The sequence below is a fragment of the Nomascus leucogenys genome, chromosome X (assembly GCF_006542625.1).
Source record: "Nomascus leucogenys isolate Asia chromosome X, Asia_NLE_v1, whole genome shotgun sequence".
In the NCBI taxonomy this organism is placed as follows: domain Eukaryota; kingdom Metazoa; phylum Chordata; class Mammalia; order Primates; family Hylobatidae; genus Nomascus; species Nomascus leucogenys.
In genome coordinates, this window is record NC_044406.1 from 102308781 (window position 1) to 102325360 (window position 16580).

The 16580-nt window shown below is 41.9% G+C and overlaps 1 protein-coding gene across 1 annotated transcript; it reads right to left on the bottom strand.

Annotated features, from left to right (window-relative positions):
- Positions 1-15411: 15411 nt before the first annotated feature.
- Positions 15412-16288, bottom strand: LOC115833254. Its single transcript, XM_030806719.1, has one exon. It carries the CDS (start codon positions 16278-16280, stop codon positions 15885-15887), a length of 396 nt encoding a protein of 131 aa, XP_030662579.1. The 5' UTR covers positions 16281-16288; the 3' UTR covers positions 15412-15884.
- Positions 16289-16580: the final 292 nt, after the last annotated feature.

Genomic DNA, 16580 nt, shown 5'->3' on the forward strand with positions numbered 1-16580 from the left:
ACAGGAAGGTTTGATAGGGAAGGATGAGGAGTGGTGAGGTGAGTCAGTGTGGGAGAAAATAGGAAGTTGGGGGAAGATGGAAGAGGGGAAGATGGGTGACTGGTTTGGGAAAGAGTTTCCTTTAGATGGCAGTATTTTACCAGAAATGTTAACATGCCCTTTGGTGCCACCCACTCAGTTACCTCTTCCTCCATCATTTGCCACTGAAAAAAAGCCAACCAGCATTAAAGTGATTGTCACTAAGTGACTCCCACCTCTCACAGTTGGTCCTCCAGTGTTCAGGGCATCTTTCTGGTAGAATGGTCTTTAGCTTCCTCTCAGAGAAGAATAAATTTGTCCCCACCATGTAACTCTAGGAATGGATCCAAACATATGTACCCATGGTTCTATCTTTAACACTAGATCTGGTCAAGACTATAGGAAATGTCTTTAGTCTGGGCACACAGTTGAAGTCAAATCTACTTAGGACCAGTGGGAACATTCTGTCTTGGGCATTCTTACTATAATTTAACCTTGAGGTCTCAGGCAGCTAGACACAAAGAGTGGCAGCCCTGAGGCATCAGGACTGGCATGAAGTATGATGCGAAACTGCCATCCCAAGACAACAGGGCCTGAGGACCCAGCTCTTCTCACAATGCTGTCCTCTTGTCTTCAGGCTATGATGGTCCTACTTTTAGGTCAGTTAGATATAAGATCTCAGAACACTTGGCACATGAAAACTCTGTTCAAACCTCTGCACTAAAGGATTTACCAAAATCTAGAATGTCTTCTAGCAGTGTCCCTAGGATGGCCCAGCCCTACTTATCATGTTTACCACAGAATTCTCACAGTTGAGAAAAAAATGTAGTTTTTTTTTCCAGCTAACACATACTTGATAATATTTAAACTTCCTTTCTTAGAGCACTCCTAAAAAGAGCTTACAATTTCCTAAAAAGAGCTTACAATTTCCTAAAAAGAGATCTTTCGGTCATTGATGAAATTAAGACAGAATTTTTTTTTAAAAATTGAAATCAGGAGAGAGACAGCATCATGGCAGACAGGAGGCAGGACTAGATTACAGCTCTGGATAGAGCAGCATGTGGCGTCTTGCATTGTGAATTTTAGCTCCAGATCAACTGCAAGAACAAACCAGCAATCCTGAGAGGATTCACAGACCCTCTAAAGGAAACAGACTGTACCTGCAGGACCCAGGAGACACCCCAAATATTGTGAGTGCCCCAACTGTAGAAGTGAGAAAGGGAAACCCCCCTCTCCTGAGCACACCCCAACTGGAGAAGCCGAAGGTCAGTTTGCAGGAGAGGTTTCTGACTTTACCTGGAGCTGAGTCAAGTTAGAGAGATGAGTAAAATACAGGGGTAGAGGAAGCAGCAGAAAGGCTCTGGGAGCTCACTGGGTCCCCAAGCAGCCCATTCCTGCCTGGCACCACAGGGATCCATCAGGAGGGTGGCCAGAGGAGCAAGGGGTAAAACTCCACAGGGAGAAGGAATTCTCTAGCTGAACTTTGTAACAATTTGAATGGGGCGAGAAGCCTCCTGACCAGAACTCAGGGGAGGGTGTGAATCAGGCTTGCAGACTTCACAGGTGGTGGAAGAACTTTTCTCTTGCAGCTGGGAGGCAGATAGCCTTGGGCAAGTTTTCAAGCCCAGCTTGAGCACTGCCTGGAAATAGACTCAGGGCTGTTTGCGGGGGCACAGTGGACATGAGACTGGCCCTACCATTTGTGTGGGAGCTGGGTGAGGCCTGTGACTGCCAGCTTTCCCCCACTTTCCTGACAACCTGCATGACTCAGCAGAGGTAGCCATAATCCTCCTAGGTACACAGCTCCAATGACGTGGGAATCTCACCCCCATCCTCCACAGCAGCTGGAGCAAGACACACCCATGGAGAGTATGAGCTCAGACATGCCTAGCCCCACCCCTACTTGATGGTCCTTCTCTATCCACCCTGGTAGTGTAAGACAAAGGGTATACAATCCTGGGAGTTCTAGGGCCCTGCCCACTACCAGTCCCTCTCTACACTACTATAGCTGATGATTTCTGGAAAGCACCACCTCCTGGCAGGAGGCCAACCAGCACAAAAATAGGGCATTAAACCACCAAAGCTAAGGACCGTCATGGAGTCCATTGCACCCTCTGCCACCTCCACTGGAACAGGCGCTGGTATCCATGGCTGAAAGACCCATAGACAGTTCACATCACAGGACCCTCTGCAGACAACCCCCAGTGCCAGCCTGGAGCTGCGTAGACTCACTGGGTGGCTAGACCCAGAGGAGAGACAACAATCATTGCAGTTTGGCTCACAGAAAGCCACATCCATAGGAGAAGGGGGAGAGTAGTACATCAAGGAAACATCCTGTGGGACCAAAGAATCTGAACAACAGCCTTCAGCCCTTGACCTTCATTCTGACAGAGGCTACCCCAATGAGAAGAAACCAGAAAACCAACCCTGGCAATATGACAAAACAAGGCTCTTCAACACCCGCCCCCCCCACCCAAAATCACACTAGTTCCCCAGCATTGGATTCAAATCAAGAAGAAATCCCTGATTTACCTGAAAAAAATTCAGGAGGTTAGTTATTAAGTTAATCAGGGAGGGACCAGAGAAAGGCGAAGCCCAATGCAAGGAAATCCAAAAAATGATACGAGAAGTGAAGGCAGAAATATTCATGGAAATACACAGCTTAAATAAAAAACAATAAAAAATTCAGTAAACTTTAGACACACTTTTAGAAATGTGAAATGCTCTGGAAAGTCTCAGGAATATAATTGAACAAGTAGAAGAAAGAAATTTAGGGCTCAAAGACAAGGTCTTCGAATTAACCCAACCCAACAAAGACAAAGTAAAAAGAATAACAAAATATAAACAAAGTCTCCAAGAAGTCTGGGATTATGTTAAACAACCGAACCTAAGAATAATTGGTGTACCTGGAGCTCCGGGGGTGGAGCCAAGATGGCCGAATAGGAACAGCTCCGGTCTCCAGCTCCCAGCCCCAGCGACACAGAAGACGGGTGATTTCTGCATTTCTGCTTGAGGTACTGGTTTCATCTCACTAGGGAGTGCCTAACAGTGGGTGCAGGACAGTCGGTGAAGCGCACTGTGCGCGAGCCGAAGCAGGGCGAGGCATTGACTCACTCGGGAAGCGCAAGGGGTCAGGGAGTTCCCTTTCCTAGTCAAAGAAAGGGGAAGCAGACGGCACCTGGAATATCGGGTCAGTCCCACCCTAACTGCGCTTTTCCAACGGGCCTGGAAAACGGCACACTAGGAGATTGTGTCCCGCACCTGGCTCGGAGGGTCCTATGCCCACGGAGTCTCGCTAATTGCTAGCACAGCAGTCTGAGATCAAGCTGCGAGGCGGCAGCGAGGCTGGGGGAGGGGCGCCCGCCATTGCCCAGGCTTGCTTAGGTAAACAAAGCAGCCAGGAAGCTCGAACTGGGTGGAGCCCACCACAGCTCAAGGAGGCCTGCCTGCCTCTGTAGGCTCCACCTCTGGGGGCAGGGCACAGACAAACAAAAACTCTGCAAGAACTTCCACAGACTTAAATGTCCCTGTCTGACTGACAGCTTTGAAGAGAGTAGTGGTTCTCCCAGCACGCAGCTGGAGATCTGAGAACGGTCAGAATGCCTCCTAAAGTGGGTCCCTCACCCCTGAGCAGCCTAACTGGGAGGCACCCCCCCAGTAGGGACAGACTGACACCTCATTCAACCCGATACTTCTCTGAGACAAAACTTTCAGAGGAACTATCAGACAGCTGAATTTGTGGTCTCACGAAAATCCGCTGTTCTGCAGCCACCGCTGCTGACACCCAGCCAAACAGGGTCTGGAGTGCACCTCTAGTAAACTCCAACAGACCTGCAGCTGAGGGTCCTGTCTGGTAGAAGGAAAACTAACAAACAGAAAGGACATCCACACCAAAAACCCATCTGTACATCATCATCATCAAAGACAAAAAGTAGATAAAACCACAAAGATGGGGAAAAAACAGACCAAAAAAACTGGAAACTCTAAAAAACAGAGCACCTCTCCTCCTCCAAAGGAACGCAGTTCCTCACCAGCAACGGAACAAAGCTGGATGGAGGATGACTTTGATGAGTTGAGAGAAGAAGGCTTCAGACGATCAAACTACTCTGAGCTACGAGAGGAAATTCAAAACAACAGCAAAGAAGTTAAAAACTTTGAAAAAAAATTAGAAGAATGGATAACTAGAATAACCAATGGAGAGAAGGGCTTCAAGGAGCCGATGGAGCTGAAAGCCAAGTTTCGAGAACTACGCGAAGATTGCAGAAGCCTCAGTAGCAGATGCGATCAACTGGAAGAAAGGGTATCGCTGATGGAAGATGAAATGAATGAAATGAAGAGAGAAGGGAAGTTTAGAGAAAAAAGGATAAAAAGAAATGAACAAAGCCTCCAAGAAATTTGGGACTATGTGAAAAGACCAAACCTACGTCTGATTGGTGTACCTGAAAATGATGGGGAGAATGGAACCAAGTTGGAAAACACTCTGCAAGATATTATCCAGGAGAACTTCCCCAATCTAGCAAGGCAGGCCAGCATTCAGATTCAGGAAATACAGAGAACGCCACAAAGATACTCCTCGAGAAGGGCAACTCCAAGACACATTATTGTCAGATTCACCAAAGTTGAAATGAAAGAAAAAATGTTAAGGGCAGCCAGAGAGAAAGGTCGGGTTACCCACAAAGGGAAGCCCATCAGACTAACAGCTGATCTCTCAGCAGAAACTCTACAAGCCAGAAGAGAGTGGGGGCCGATATTCAACATTCTTAAAGAAAAGAATTTTCAACCCAGAATCTCCTATCCCGCCAAACTAAGCTTCATAAGTGAAGGAGAAATAAAACACTTTACAGACAAGCAAACGCTGAGTGATTTTGTCACCACCAGGCCTGCCCTAAAAGAGCTCCTGAAGGAAGCACTAAACATGGAAAGGAACAACCGGTACCAGCCACTGCAAAAACATGCCAAATTGTAAAGACCATCGAGACTAGGAAGAAACTATAGCAACTAACGAGCAAAATAACCAACTAACATCATAATGACAGGATCAGATTCACACATAACAATATTAACGTTAAATGTAAATGGGCTAAATGCTCCAATCAAAAGACACAGACTGGCAAACTGGATAAGGAGTCAGGACCCATCAGTGTGCTGTATTCAGGAAACCCATCTCACGTGCAGAGACACACATAGACTCAAAATAAAGGGATGGAGGAAGATCTATCAAGCAACTGGAAAACAAAAAAAGGCAGGGGTTGCAATCCTAGTCTCTGATAAAATAGACTTTAAACCAACAAAGATCAAAAGAGACAAAGAAGGCCATTACATAATGGTAAAGGGATCAATTCATCAAGAAGAGCTAACTATCCTAAATATATATGCACCCAACACAGGAGCACCCAGATTCATAAAGCAAGTCCTGAGTGACCTACTAAGGGACTTAAACTCCCACACAATAATAATGGGAGATTTTAACACCCCACTGTCAGCATTAGACAGATCAACGAGACAGAAAGTTAACAAGGATATCCAGGAATTGAACTCAGCTCTACATAAAGTGGACCTAATAGACATCTACAGAACTCTCCACCCCAAGTCAACAGAATATACATTTTTTTCAGCACCACACCACACCTATTCCAAAATTGACCACATAGTTGGAAGTAAAGCTCTCCTCAGCAAATGTAAAAGAACAGAAATTATAACAAACTGTCTCTCAGACCACAGTGCAATCAAACTAGAACTCAGGATTAAGAAACTCACTCAAAACCGCTCTACCACATGGAAACTGAACAACCTGCTCCTGAATGACTATTGGGTACATAATGAAATGAAGGCAGAAATAAAGATGTTCTTTGAAACCAACGAGAACAAAGACACAACATACCAGAACCTCTGGGACACATTCAAAGCAGTGTGTAGAGGGAAATTTATAGCACTAAATGCCCACAAGAGAAAGCAGGAAAGATCCAAAATTGACTCCCTAACATCACAATTAAAAGAACTAGAAAAGCAAGAGCAAACACATTCAAAAGCTAGCAGAAGGCTAGAAATAACTAAAATCAGAGCAGAACTGAAGGAAATAGAGACACAAAAAACCCTTCAAAAAATTAATGAATCCAGGAGCTGGTTTTTTGAAAAGATCAACAAAATTGATGGACCGCTAGCAAGACTAATAAAGAAGAAAAGAGAGAAGAATCAAATAGATGCAATAAAAAACGAAAAAGGGGATATCACCACCGATCCCACAGAAATACAATCTACCATCAGAGAATACTACAAACACCTCTATGCAAATAAACTAGAAAATCTAGAAGAAATGGATAAATTCCTCGACAAATACACCCTCCCAAGACTAAACCAGGAAGAAGTTGAATCTCTGAATAGACCAATAACAGGTTCTGAAATTGTGGCAATAATCAATAGCTTACCAACCAAAAAGAGTCCAGGACCTGATGGATTCACAGCCGAATTCTACCAGAGGTACAAGGAGGAACTGGTACCATTCCTTCTGAAATTATTCCAATTGATAGAAAAAGAGGGAATCCTCCCTAACACATTTTATGAAGCCAGCATCGTCCTGATACCAAAACCTGGCAGAGACATAACCAAAAAAGAGAATTTCAGACCAATATCCTTGATGAACATTGATGCAAAAATCCTCAATAAAATACTGGCAAACCGAATCCAGCAGCACATCAAAAAGCTTATCCACCATGATCAAGTGGGCTTCATCCCTGGGATGCAAGGCTGGTTCAACATACGCAAATCAATAAATGTAATCCAGCATATAAACAGAACCAAAGACAAAAACCACATGATTATCTCAATAGATGCAGAAAAGGCCTTTGACAAAATTCAACAACCCTTCATGCTAAAAACTCTCAATAAATTAGGTATTGATGGGACGTATCTCAAAATAATAAGAGCTATCTACGACAAACCCACAGCCAATATCATACTGAATGGGCAAAAACTGGAAGCATTCCCTCTGAAAACTGGCACAAGACAGGGATGCCCTCTCTCACCGCTCCTGTTCAACATAGTGCTGGAAGTTCTGGCCAGAGCAATCAGGCAGGAGAAGGAAATAAAAGGTATTCAATTAGGAAAAGAGGAAGTCAAATTGTCCCTGTTTGCAGATGACATGATTGTATATCTAGAAAACCCCATTGTCTCAGCCCAAAATCTCCTTAAGCTGATTAGCAACTTCAGCGAAGTCTCAGGATACAAAATTAATGTACAAAAATCACAAGCATTCTTGTACACCAATAACAGACAAACAGAGAGCCAAATCATGAGTGAACTCCCATTCACAATTGCTTCAAAGAGTATAAAATACCTAGGAATCCAACTTACAAGGGATGTGAAGGACCTCTTCAAGGAGAACTACAAACCACTGCTCAATGAAATAAAAGAGGATACAAACAAATGGAAGAACATTCCATGCTCATGGGTTGGAAGAATCAATATCGTGAAAATGGCCATACTGCCCAAGGTAATTTATAGATTCAATGCCATCCCCATCAAGCTACCAATGACTTTCTTCACAGAATTGGAAAAAACTACTTTAAAGTTCATATGGAACCAAAAAAGAGCCCGCATCGCCAAGTCAATCCTAAGCCAAAAGAACAAAGCTGGAGGCATCACGCTACCTGACTTTAAACTATACTACAAGGCTACAGTAACCAAAACAGCATGGTACTGGTACCACAACAGAGACATAGATCAATGGAACAGAACAGAGCCCTCAGAAATGATGCCGCATAGCTACAACTATCTGATCTTTGACAAACCTGACAAAAACAAGAAATGGGGAAAGGATTCCCTATTTAATAAATGGTGCTGGGAAAACTGGCTAGCCATATGTAGAAAGCTGAAACTGGATCCCTTCCTTACACCTTATACAAAAATTAATTCAAGATGGATTAAAGACTTATATGTTAGACCTAAAACCATTAAAATCCTACAAGAAAACCTAGGCAATACCATTCAGGACATAGGCGTGGGCAAGGACTTCATGTCTAAAACACCAAAAGCAATGGCAACAAAAGCCAAAATCGACAAATGGGATCTCATTAAACTAAAGAGCTTCTGCACAGCAAAAGAAACTATCATCAGAATGAACAGGCAACCTACAGAATGGGAGAAAATTTTTGCAACCTACTCATCTGACAAAGGGCTAATATCCAGAATCTATAATGAACTCAAACAAATTTACAAGAAAAAAACAAACAACCCCATTAAAAAGTGGGCAGAGGACATGAGCAGACACTTCTCAAAAGAAGACATTTATGCAGCCAGAAAACACATGAAGAAATGCTCATCATCACTGGCCATCAGAGAAATGCAAATCAAAACCACAATGAGATACCATCTCACACCAGTTAGAATGGCCATCATTAAAAAATCAGGAAACAACAGGTGCTGGAGAGGATGTGGAGAAATAGGAACACTTTTACACTGTTGGTGGGACTGTAAACTAGTTCAACCATTGTGGAAGTCAGTGTGGCGATTCCTCAGGGATCTCGAACTAGAAATAACATTTGACCCAGCCATCCCATTACTGGGTATATACCCAAAGGACTATAAATCATGCTGCTATAAAGACACATGCACACGTATGTTTATTGCGGCACTATTCACAATAGCAAAGAGTTGGAACCAACCCAAATGTCCAACAACTATAGACTGGATTAAGAAAATGTGGCACATATACACCATGGAATACTATGCAGCCATAAAAAATGATGAGTTCATGTCCTTTGTAGGGACATGGATGAAACTGGAAAACATCATTCTCAGTAAACTATCGCAAGGACAAAAAACCAAACACCGCATGTTCTCACTCATAGGTGGGAATTGAACAATGAGAACTCATGGACACAGGAAGGGGAACATCACACTCCGGGGACTGTTGTGGGGTGGGGGGAGGGGGGAGGGACAGCATTAGGAGATACACCTAATGCTAAATGACGAGTTAATGGGTGCAGGAAATCAACATGGCACATGGATACATATGTAACAAACCTGCACATTGTGCACATGTACCCTAAAACCCTAAAGTATAATAAAAAAAAAAAAAAAAAAAAAAAAAGAATAATTGGTGTACCTGAGGAAGAAGAGAATTCTAAAAGCCTGGACAACATATCTTGGGGAATAATTGAGGAAAACTTCCCCAGCCTTGCTAGAGACCTAGACATCCAAATACAAGAAGCACAAAAAACACCTGGGAAATTCATTACAAAAAGATCTTTGCCTAGGCACACTGTCATCACTTTATTCAAAGTTAAGATGAAGGAAATAATCTCAAGAGCTGTGAGACAGAAGCACCAGGTAAGCTATCAAGGAAAACCTATCAGATTAACAGATTTCTCAGCAGAAACCTTATAAACTAGAAGGGACTGGGGCCCTATCTTCAGCCTACTCAAACAAACAATTATCAGCCAAGAATTTTGTATCCAGCAAAGCTAAGCATCATATATGAGGCATATATGAAGGAAAGATACAGTCGTTTTCAGACAAACAAATGGTGAGAACACTCACCATTACCAAACCACCACTACAAGAACTGCTAAGAGGAGCTCTAAATCTTGAAAGAAATCCTGAAAACACATCAAAACAGAACCTCTTTCAATCATAAATCACATACGACCTATAAAACAAAAATACAAATTTAAACAATCATTTACTATGTCATTTTTCTTTACCTTGAAGAACATAAACTGTTATTTCAGTTCTACAAATCAGCAAGATATTATTTATGGCAAGAAATATTCCATTGAAATGTTGTGCTGTAATATGGGAAAATGCAAATGTTTTTCATGGTTTCTACCAATGTGAAATAAAACTTAATTCTGACTTCTCTGTGAAAAAAAAAAAAGCAAAAACAAAAAACAAAAAACACCAAGTACACAGACAACAAAAAGCACAATGAAAGTAATGGTACCTCACATTTCAATACTAACATTGAATGCAAATGGCCTAAATGCTCCCTCCACTTAAAAGATACAGAATCGCAGAATGGATAAGAACTCACCAACCATCTGCTGCCTTCAGGAGACTCACCTAACATATAAGGACTCACATTAACTTAAAGTGGTGGAAAAAGGCATTTCAAGCAAATGGACACCAAAAGTGAGCAGGGGTAGCTATCCTTATAATAGGCAAAACAAACTTTCAAGCAACAGCGGTTAAAAGAGACAGAGGGACAGCATATAATGGTAAAAGGCCTTGTCCAACAGGAAAATATCACAATCCTAAACATATATACACCTAACACTGGAGCTCCCAAATTTATAAAACAATTACTAATAGACCTAAGAAATGAGACAGACAGCAATGCAATAATAGTGAGGGACTTCAATACTTCACTGATATCACTAGACAGGTCATCAAGACAGAAAGTCAACAAAGAAACAATGGATTTAAACTATACCTTGAAACAAATGGACTTAAGAGCTACATACAGAACATTTTCTCCAACAACCACAGAATACACGTTTTATTCAACAGCACATGGAAATTTCTCCAAGATAGGCCATAAGATAGGCTTTAAAACAAGCCTCAATAAACTTAAAAAAAATTGAAATTATATCAAGCACTCTCAGACCATAGTGGAATAAAACTGGAAATCAACTCCAAAATAAACCTTCAAAGCCATGCAATTACATGGAAATTAAATAACCTGCTCCTGAATGAGCATTGGGTCAAAAATGAAATCAAGATGGAAATTTAAAAATTCTTTGAATTAAATGACAATAATGACACAATCTATCAAAACCTCTGGAATACAGCAAAGGTGGTGCTAAAAGGAAAGTTCATAGCTATAAACACCTACATCCAAAAGTCTGAAAGAGCACAAATAGACAATCTAAGGTCATACTTCAAGGAACTCGAGAAATAATAACAAACCAAACCCAAACTCAGCAGAAGAAAGGAAATAACCAAGATCAGAGCAGAACTAAATGAAATTGAAACAAAAAAATACAAAAGATCAATGAAACAAAAAGCTGGTTCTTTGAAAAGATAAATAAAATTGATAGGCCATTAGTAAGATTAACCAAGAGAAGAGAGAAAATCCAAATAAACTCGCTAATAAACAAAACAGAAGTTATTAAGTTATTACAACTGACATCACTGAAATACAAAAGATCATTCAAGGCTACTATGAATGCTTTTATGCATATAAACTAGAAAACCTAGAAGAAATCGATATATTCCTGGAAAAATACAACTCTCTTAGCTTAAATCAGAAAGAATTAGATACCCTGAACAGACCAATAACAAGCAGTGAGATTGAAACAGTAATTAAAAAATTACCAACAAAAAAAGTCCAGGACCAGATAGATTCACAGCAGAATTCTACCAGATATTCAAAGAAGAATTGGTACCAATCCTTTTGACACTATTCCACAAGATAAAGAAGGAACCCTCCCTAATTCATTCTATGAAGCCAGCATCACCCTAATACCAAAACTAGGAAAGGACACAACCAAAAAAGAAAACTACAGACAGATATCCTTGATGAACACAGATGTTAAAGTCCTTAGCAAAATACTAGCTAACTGAATCCAACAACATATCAAAAACATAATCCAGCTGGATCAAGTGGGTTTCATACCAGGGATGCAGGGATGGTTTAACATATGTAAGTCAATAAATGTGATACACCACATAAACAGAATTAAAAACAAAAATCACATGATCATCTAAATAAATGCAGAAAAATCATTTGAGAAAATCCAGCATCCTTTATGATTTAAACTCCCAGCAAAATCAACATACAAGGGACACTCCTTAATGTAATAAAAGCCATTTGTGACAAACCCACAGCCACCATAATACTGAATGGGGAAAAGTTGAAAGCATTCCCTCTGAGAACTGGAACAAGACAAGGATGGCCACTCACCACTCCTTTTCAACATAGTACTGGAAGTCCTAGCCAGAGCAATCAGACAAGAGAAAGAAATGAAGGACATCCAAAATGGTAAAGAGGAAGTCAAACTGTCACTGTTTGCTGATGATATGATTGTTTACCTTGAAAACCCTAAGGACTCCTCTAGGAAGCACCTAGAACTGATAAAAGAATTCAGCAAAGTTTCCAGATAAAAGATTAATGTACAGAAATCAGTAGCTCTTCCATACAACAACAGTGACCAAACAGATAAACAAATCAAGAACTTAACTCTTTTTACAATAGCTGCAGGGAAAAAAAAACAACAAAACAAAAACAAAAACAAAAAAAACCCAACACTTAGGAATATACCTAACAAAGGAGTTGAAAGACTTCTACAAGAAAACTACAAAACACTGCTTAAAGAAATCATAGATGACACAAACAAATGGAAACACATCCCATGCTCATGGATGAGTAGAATCAATATTTTGAAAATGACCATACTGCCAAAAGCAATCTATAAATTCAATGCAGTCTCCACCAGAACACTACCATCGTTCTTCACAGAGTTAGAAAAATCAATCCTAAAATTCATATGGAACCAAAAAAGATCCCACATAGCCAAAGCAAGACTAAGCAAAAATAACAAATCTGGAAGCATCACACTACCTGATTTCAAACTATACTATAAGAACATAGTCACCAAAACAGCGTGATACTGGTATAAAAATAGGCACACAGACCAATGGAACAGAATAGAGAACCCAGAAATAAACCCAAATACTTAGAGCCAACTGATCTTCGACAAAGCAAACAAAAACAAAGTGGGGAAAGGGCACACTTTTCAACAAATGGTGCTGGGATAATTGGCTAGCCACATGTAGGGGAAAGAAACTGGATCCTCATATCTCACCTTATACAAAAATCAACTTAAGATGGATTAAGAAATTAAACCTAAGACCAAAACTATAAAAATTCTAGAAGATAACATTGGAAAATCCCTTCTAGACATTGGCTTAAGCAAGGATTTCATGACCAAGAACCCAAAAGCAAATGCAACAAAAACAAATAGCTGGGACCTAATTAAACTAAAGACCTTTTGCATGGCAAAAGGAATAGTCAGCAGAATATACACAAAACCCACAGAGTGGGAGAAAATCTTCACAATCTATACATCTGACAAAGGACTAATATCCAGAATCTACAATGAACCCAAATCAGTAAGAAAAAAACAATCCCATTAAAAAGTCAGCCCAGGACATGAATTGATAATTCTTAAAAGATATACAAATGGCCAACAAACATATGAAAAAAATGCTCAACATCACTAATGCTCAGGGAAATGCAAATCAAAGCCACAATGCAATATCACCTTACTCCTTCAAGAATGGCCATAATAAAAAAATAAAAAAACAGTAGATGTTGACATGGATGCAGTGAACAGGCAACATTTCTACACTGCTGGTGGGAATGTAAACTAGTACAGCCACTACAGAAAACAGTGTGGAGATTTCTTAAAGAACTAAAAGTAGAATTACCATTTGATCCAGCCATCCCACTACTGGGTATCTACCCAGAGGAAAAGAAGTCATTATTCGAAAATGATACTTGCACACACGTTTATAGCAGCACAGTTCATAATTGCAAATTCGTGGAACCAACCCAAATGCCCATCAGTCAACAAGTGGATAAAGAAACTGTGTTATATTTGATGGAATACTATGCAGCCATTAAGAAGGAATTAATTAACAGCATTTGCAGTGACCTGGATGAGATTGGAGACTATTATTCCAAATCATGTAACTCAGGAATGGAAAACCAAACAACACTTTTTCACTGATATGTGGGTGTTAAGCTATGGGGACACAAAGGCATAAGAATGATGCAGTGGACTTTGGGGACTTGTGCAGAAGAGTGGGAGGGAGGTGAGGAATAAAAGACTATAAATATGGTGCAGTGGTATACTGCTTGGGTGATGGGTGTACCAAAATCTCACAAATCACCACTAAAGAACTTACTATCTAACCAAATACTACTTGTACCCCAATAACTTACGGAAAAAATTTCAGTTGCCAATAAATAAGCACTTAAAAAAATTGAAATCAATGAAAATGGAGACACTAACCAATCTGCTGGGATACCTCCCAAACACTTTTGATTGAATGTGCCTATCATCCTGGTGGCCAAGAAGAAATCCCTGCACACTCTGCCTAGTGCTGAGCTGCATAAATCAGGAATCCAGGCACACAGAGTCATGGCTCAGCCAGGGCCAAAGACTGCTTGCCTGAGGTTTTCCAGATGCTGATGTGTTATGCAGCTGAACTGCCACAGTTCCTACATCTCCCATGAGCCTAGAAAATGGCAGACTCGAACTCTTGCAAGGACCCCACTAGACAGCCTGGTGTCTGCCTTCACAGTCAGCGACCACGACCTGGCAGCTCTGGCTCTAGCATTGTGTTCCGTGTGTGTGTGTGTGTGTGTGTGTGTGTGTGTGCGCGGTGTGTGTGTCTGTCTGCCTGTCTCTGGCTCTAGAATTGTGTTCCATCTGTGTGTCTGGCTCTAGCACTGTGTTTCTACTGTGTGTGTGTGTGTGTGTGTGTGTGTGTGTGTGTCTGTGTCTGGCTCTAGCATTTCTACTGTGTTTGTGTGTGTGGCTCTAGCACGGTGATTCTACTGTGTGTGTGTGTGTGTGTGTGTGCGCGCGCACTCACACACATGCCTCACTGAATGCCAAGGGTCCTCTGAGCATCCTTTTCTGTAGAGCCAGGTCTCAGAATGTGTAACAGTGCATGTTCAATTCCCTTTACCCCAACAGAAATAGATTTTAAGAGTCCACAGAAAAAGACATACAAAGATCTTAAAATATACAAAAATATCTTTTAGCGACTCTCAAGAAGTGAAATCAAAACAAAAACTACACTGTTGTATAATTTTCACATATTATCAATTTCCAAAAATGACCTGTCTCCCTCTGAGGAACCTGCACTACCTCCATTTCCTGACCCATCTTGGTTCTGGCTCCTCTCAAGTGTTCTCAAGTAATCACACTATTTTCTTGCTAGAATTTGTCCTACACATGCAGATAGCCAAATGCCATCTCACAAGGAATGTAAAACCACATGTTCTGGTGCAATTGCTTTTTCTTTACTGTTAAAATGGTTATAATCCCACTTAAAACACAGTGCAATCCCTTATGCGAAACGACCTCTCATGCAATCAAATCTCCATAGAACTTTGGTCAGTTTTTCTAATTTTGGAAATAAGGCCAAACTTTTGCCTTAGTATCAGTAACAGGAAACGCAAAGCACAACAAGAGCGAACACACAAACATACATAAACACCCTTAACATCTTCATCTAGAAATAACCAGTATAACTGTGACAATTGTGTCTTCTTTCCTTTTGGACTTTTTGTCTACATATAATTTGTTGAGTTTATATTTTGTATTATTACCACTATCTTTTGTAATTTTTGATACTTATTTAAGAAGCTTCATTCTTTCTTTTTCTTAATAATCATGGCCGTTTCAGATCCTCCCATTTCACAGAACTGAAAAAAGATGAAAATGTGAGCGAGCCCCTGAAAATCTGGGGGGTTGTCTTTCCATGTCTTTAAATGCGTACGTAGAAAGGGAGCTGTATTGCTTTTAGGTCAAAATTTCATCGGAGTAAATATTCCCTCTTTAGGAGTACATTCAAGGGAGCCCAGCACTTGGGAGCACGCACGGCGGCCATGCGGTTTAACCACCACTCAGTCCAAACCGACAGAGCACGCGCACCGTCCTCCAGCCACGTAGGTGGGGAGAACTCGAGTGGGGCGAAGGAATGCGTGGGCGCACCCTTCTCCTCCTGTTCGCCCCGCCCTTTGGCCACACAGAAACGCTTTCAGGCCAACCGACGAGGAAGGCTAGAGGGACTCTGCTAGGAGGCTCTCCCTACACTTGCCAGAACTGAAAACTTAAGCAGAGGTTAAAAACTCAGTGCTCCAAAACCGCAAGACCCCGACCCGCCCACACGGCCCGGACTCGGCCCTCTGGGACTCCCAGATACCCGCCGGACGCCCGAGCCGGTGGTGCGGCAGCCACCATTGCGCAAGTTCGAGCGCCCGGCTCTGGCTGCTCACATGATGGAGGATGGGGAAGGTCCTCTGCACCAGAAAGGCCGCCTAGGGCACAGACCCCTGCCCTACTTCCCCCAGCGTCAGGGAAAGGAAAGGCAAAGAAAGGAAAGAAAAGGCGAAGGAGACCTACCTGGCTGAGGCCGCGCGCCAGCGGGAAAGGTCCGACTACCTCTGATCTGCGTTCTGGGGACGGCTGGACCCCAATGCGCCCCCTGCGGCAACGAGACTCCCGCGTTGCCATCCCTCCCTCCATCTTCTGTGTCTCCCGTTCCCCAGAGGGGGTGGAAGCTGAAGGTCAGAGGAAGGGGAGGTGTTGGGAATCCGGGTTGTGTAGTGTCGGCTCCGCCCAGGGGAGGAGTGGGACATCTTAAGCCAGTCGTAGGTGCTTCAAGGGCCTGGAGAGGTGGGCTTTGGAAAGTCAGATGGGAAATCTTTCATCTTGGCCAGTTGCTCGGTAGAATCTATTTATTTCCCTTAGAATAAGGTCCTTGTTGCTAGGGGGCAAACGATGATTGAGTCAGAACAATACAATGGAATATCTATAGTTCAATAT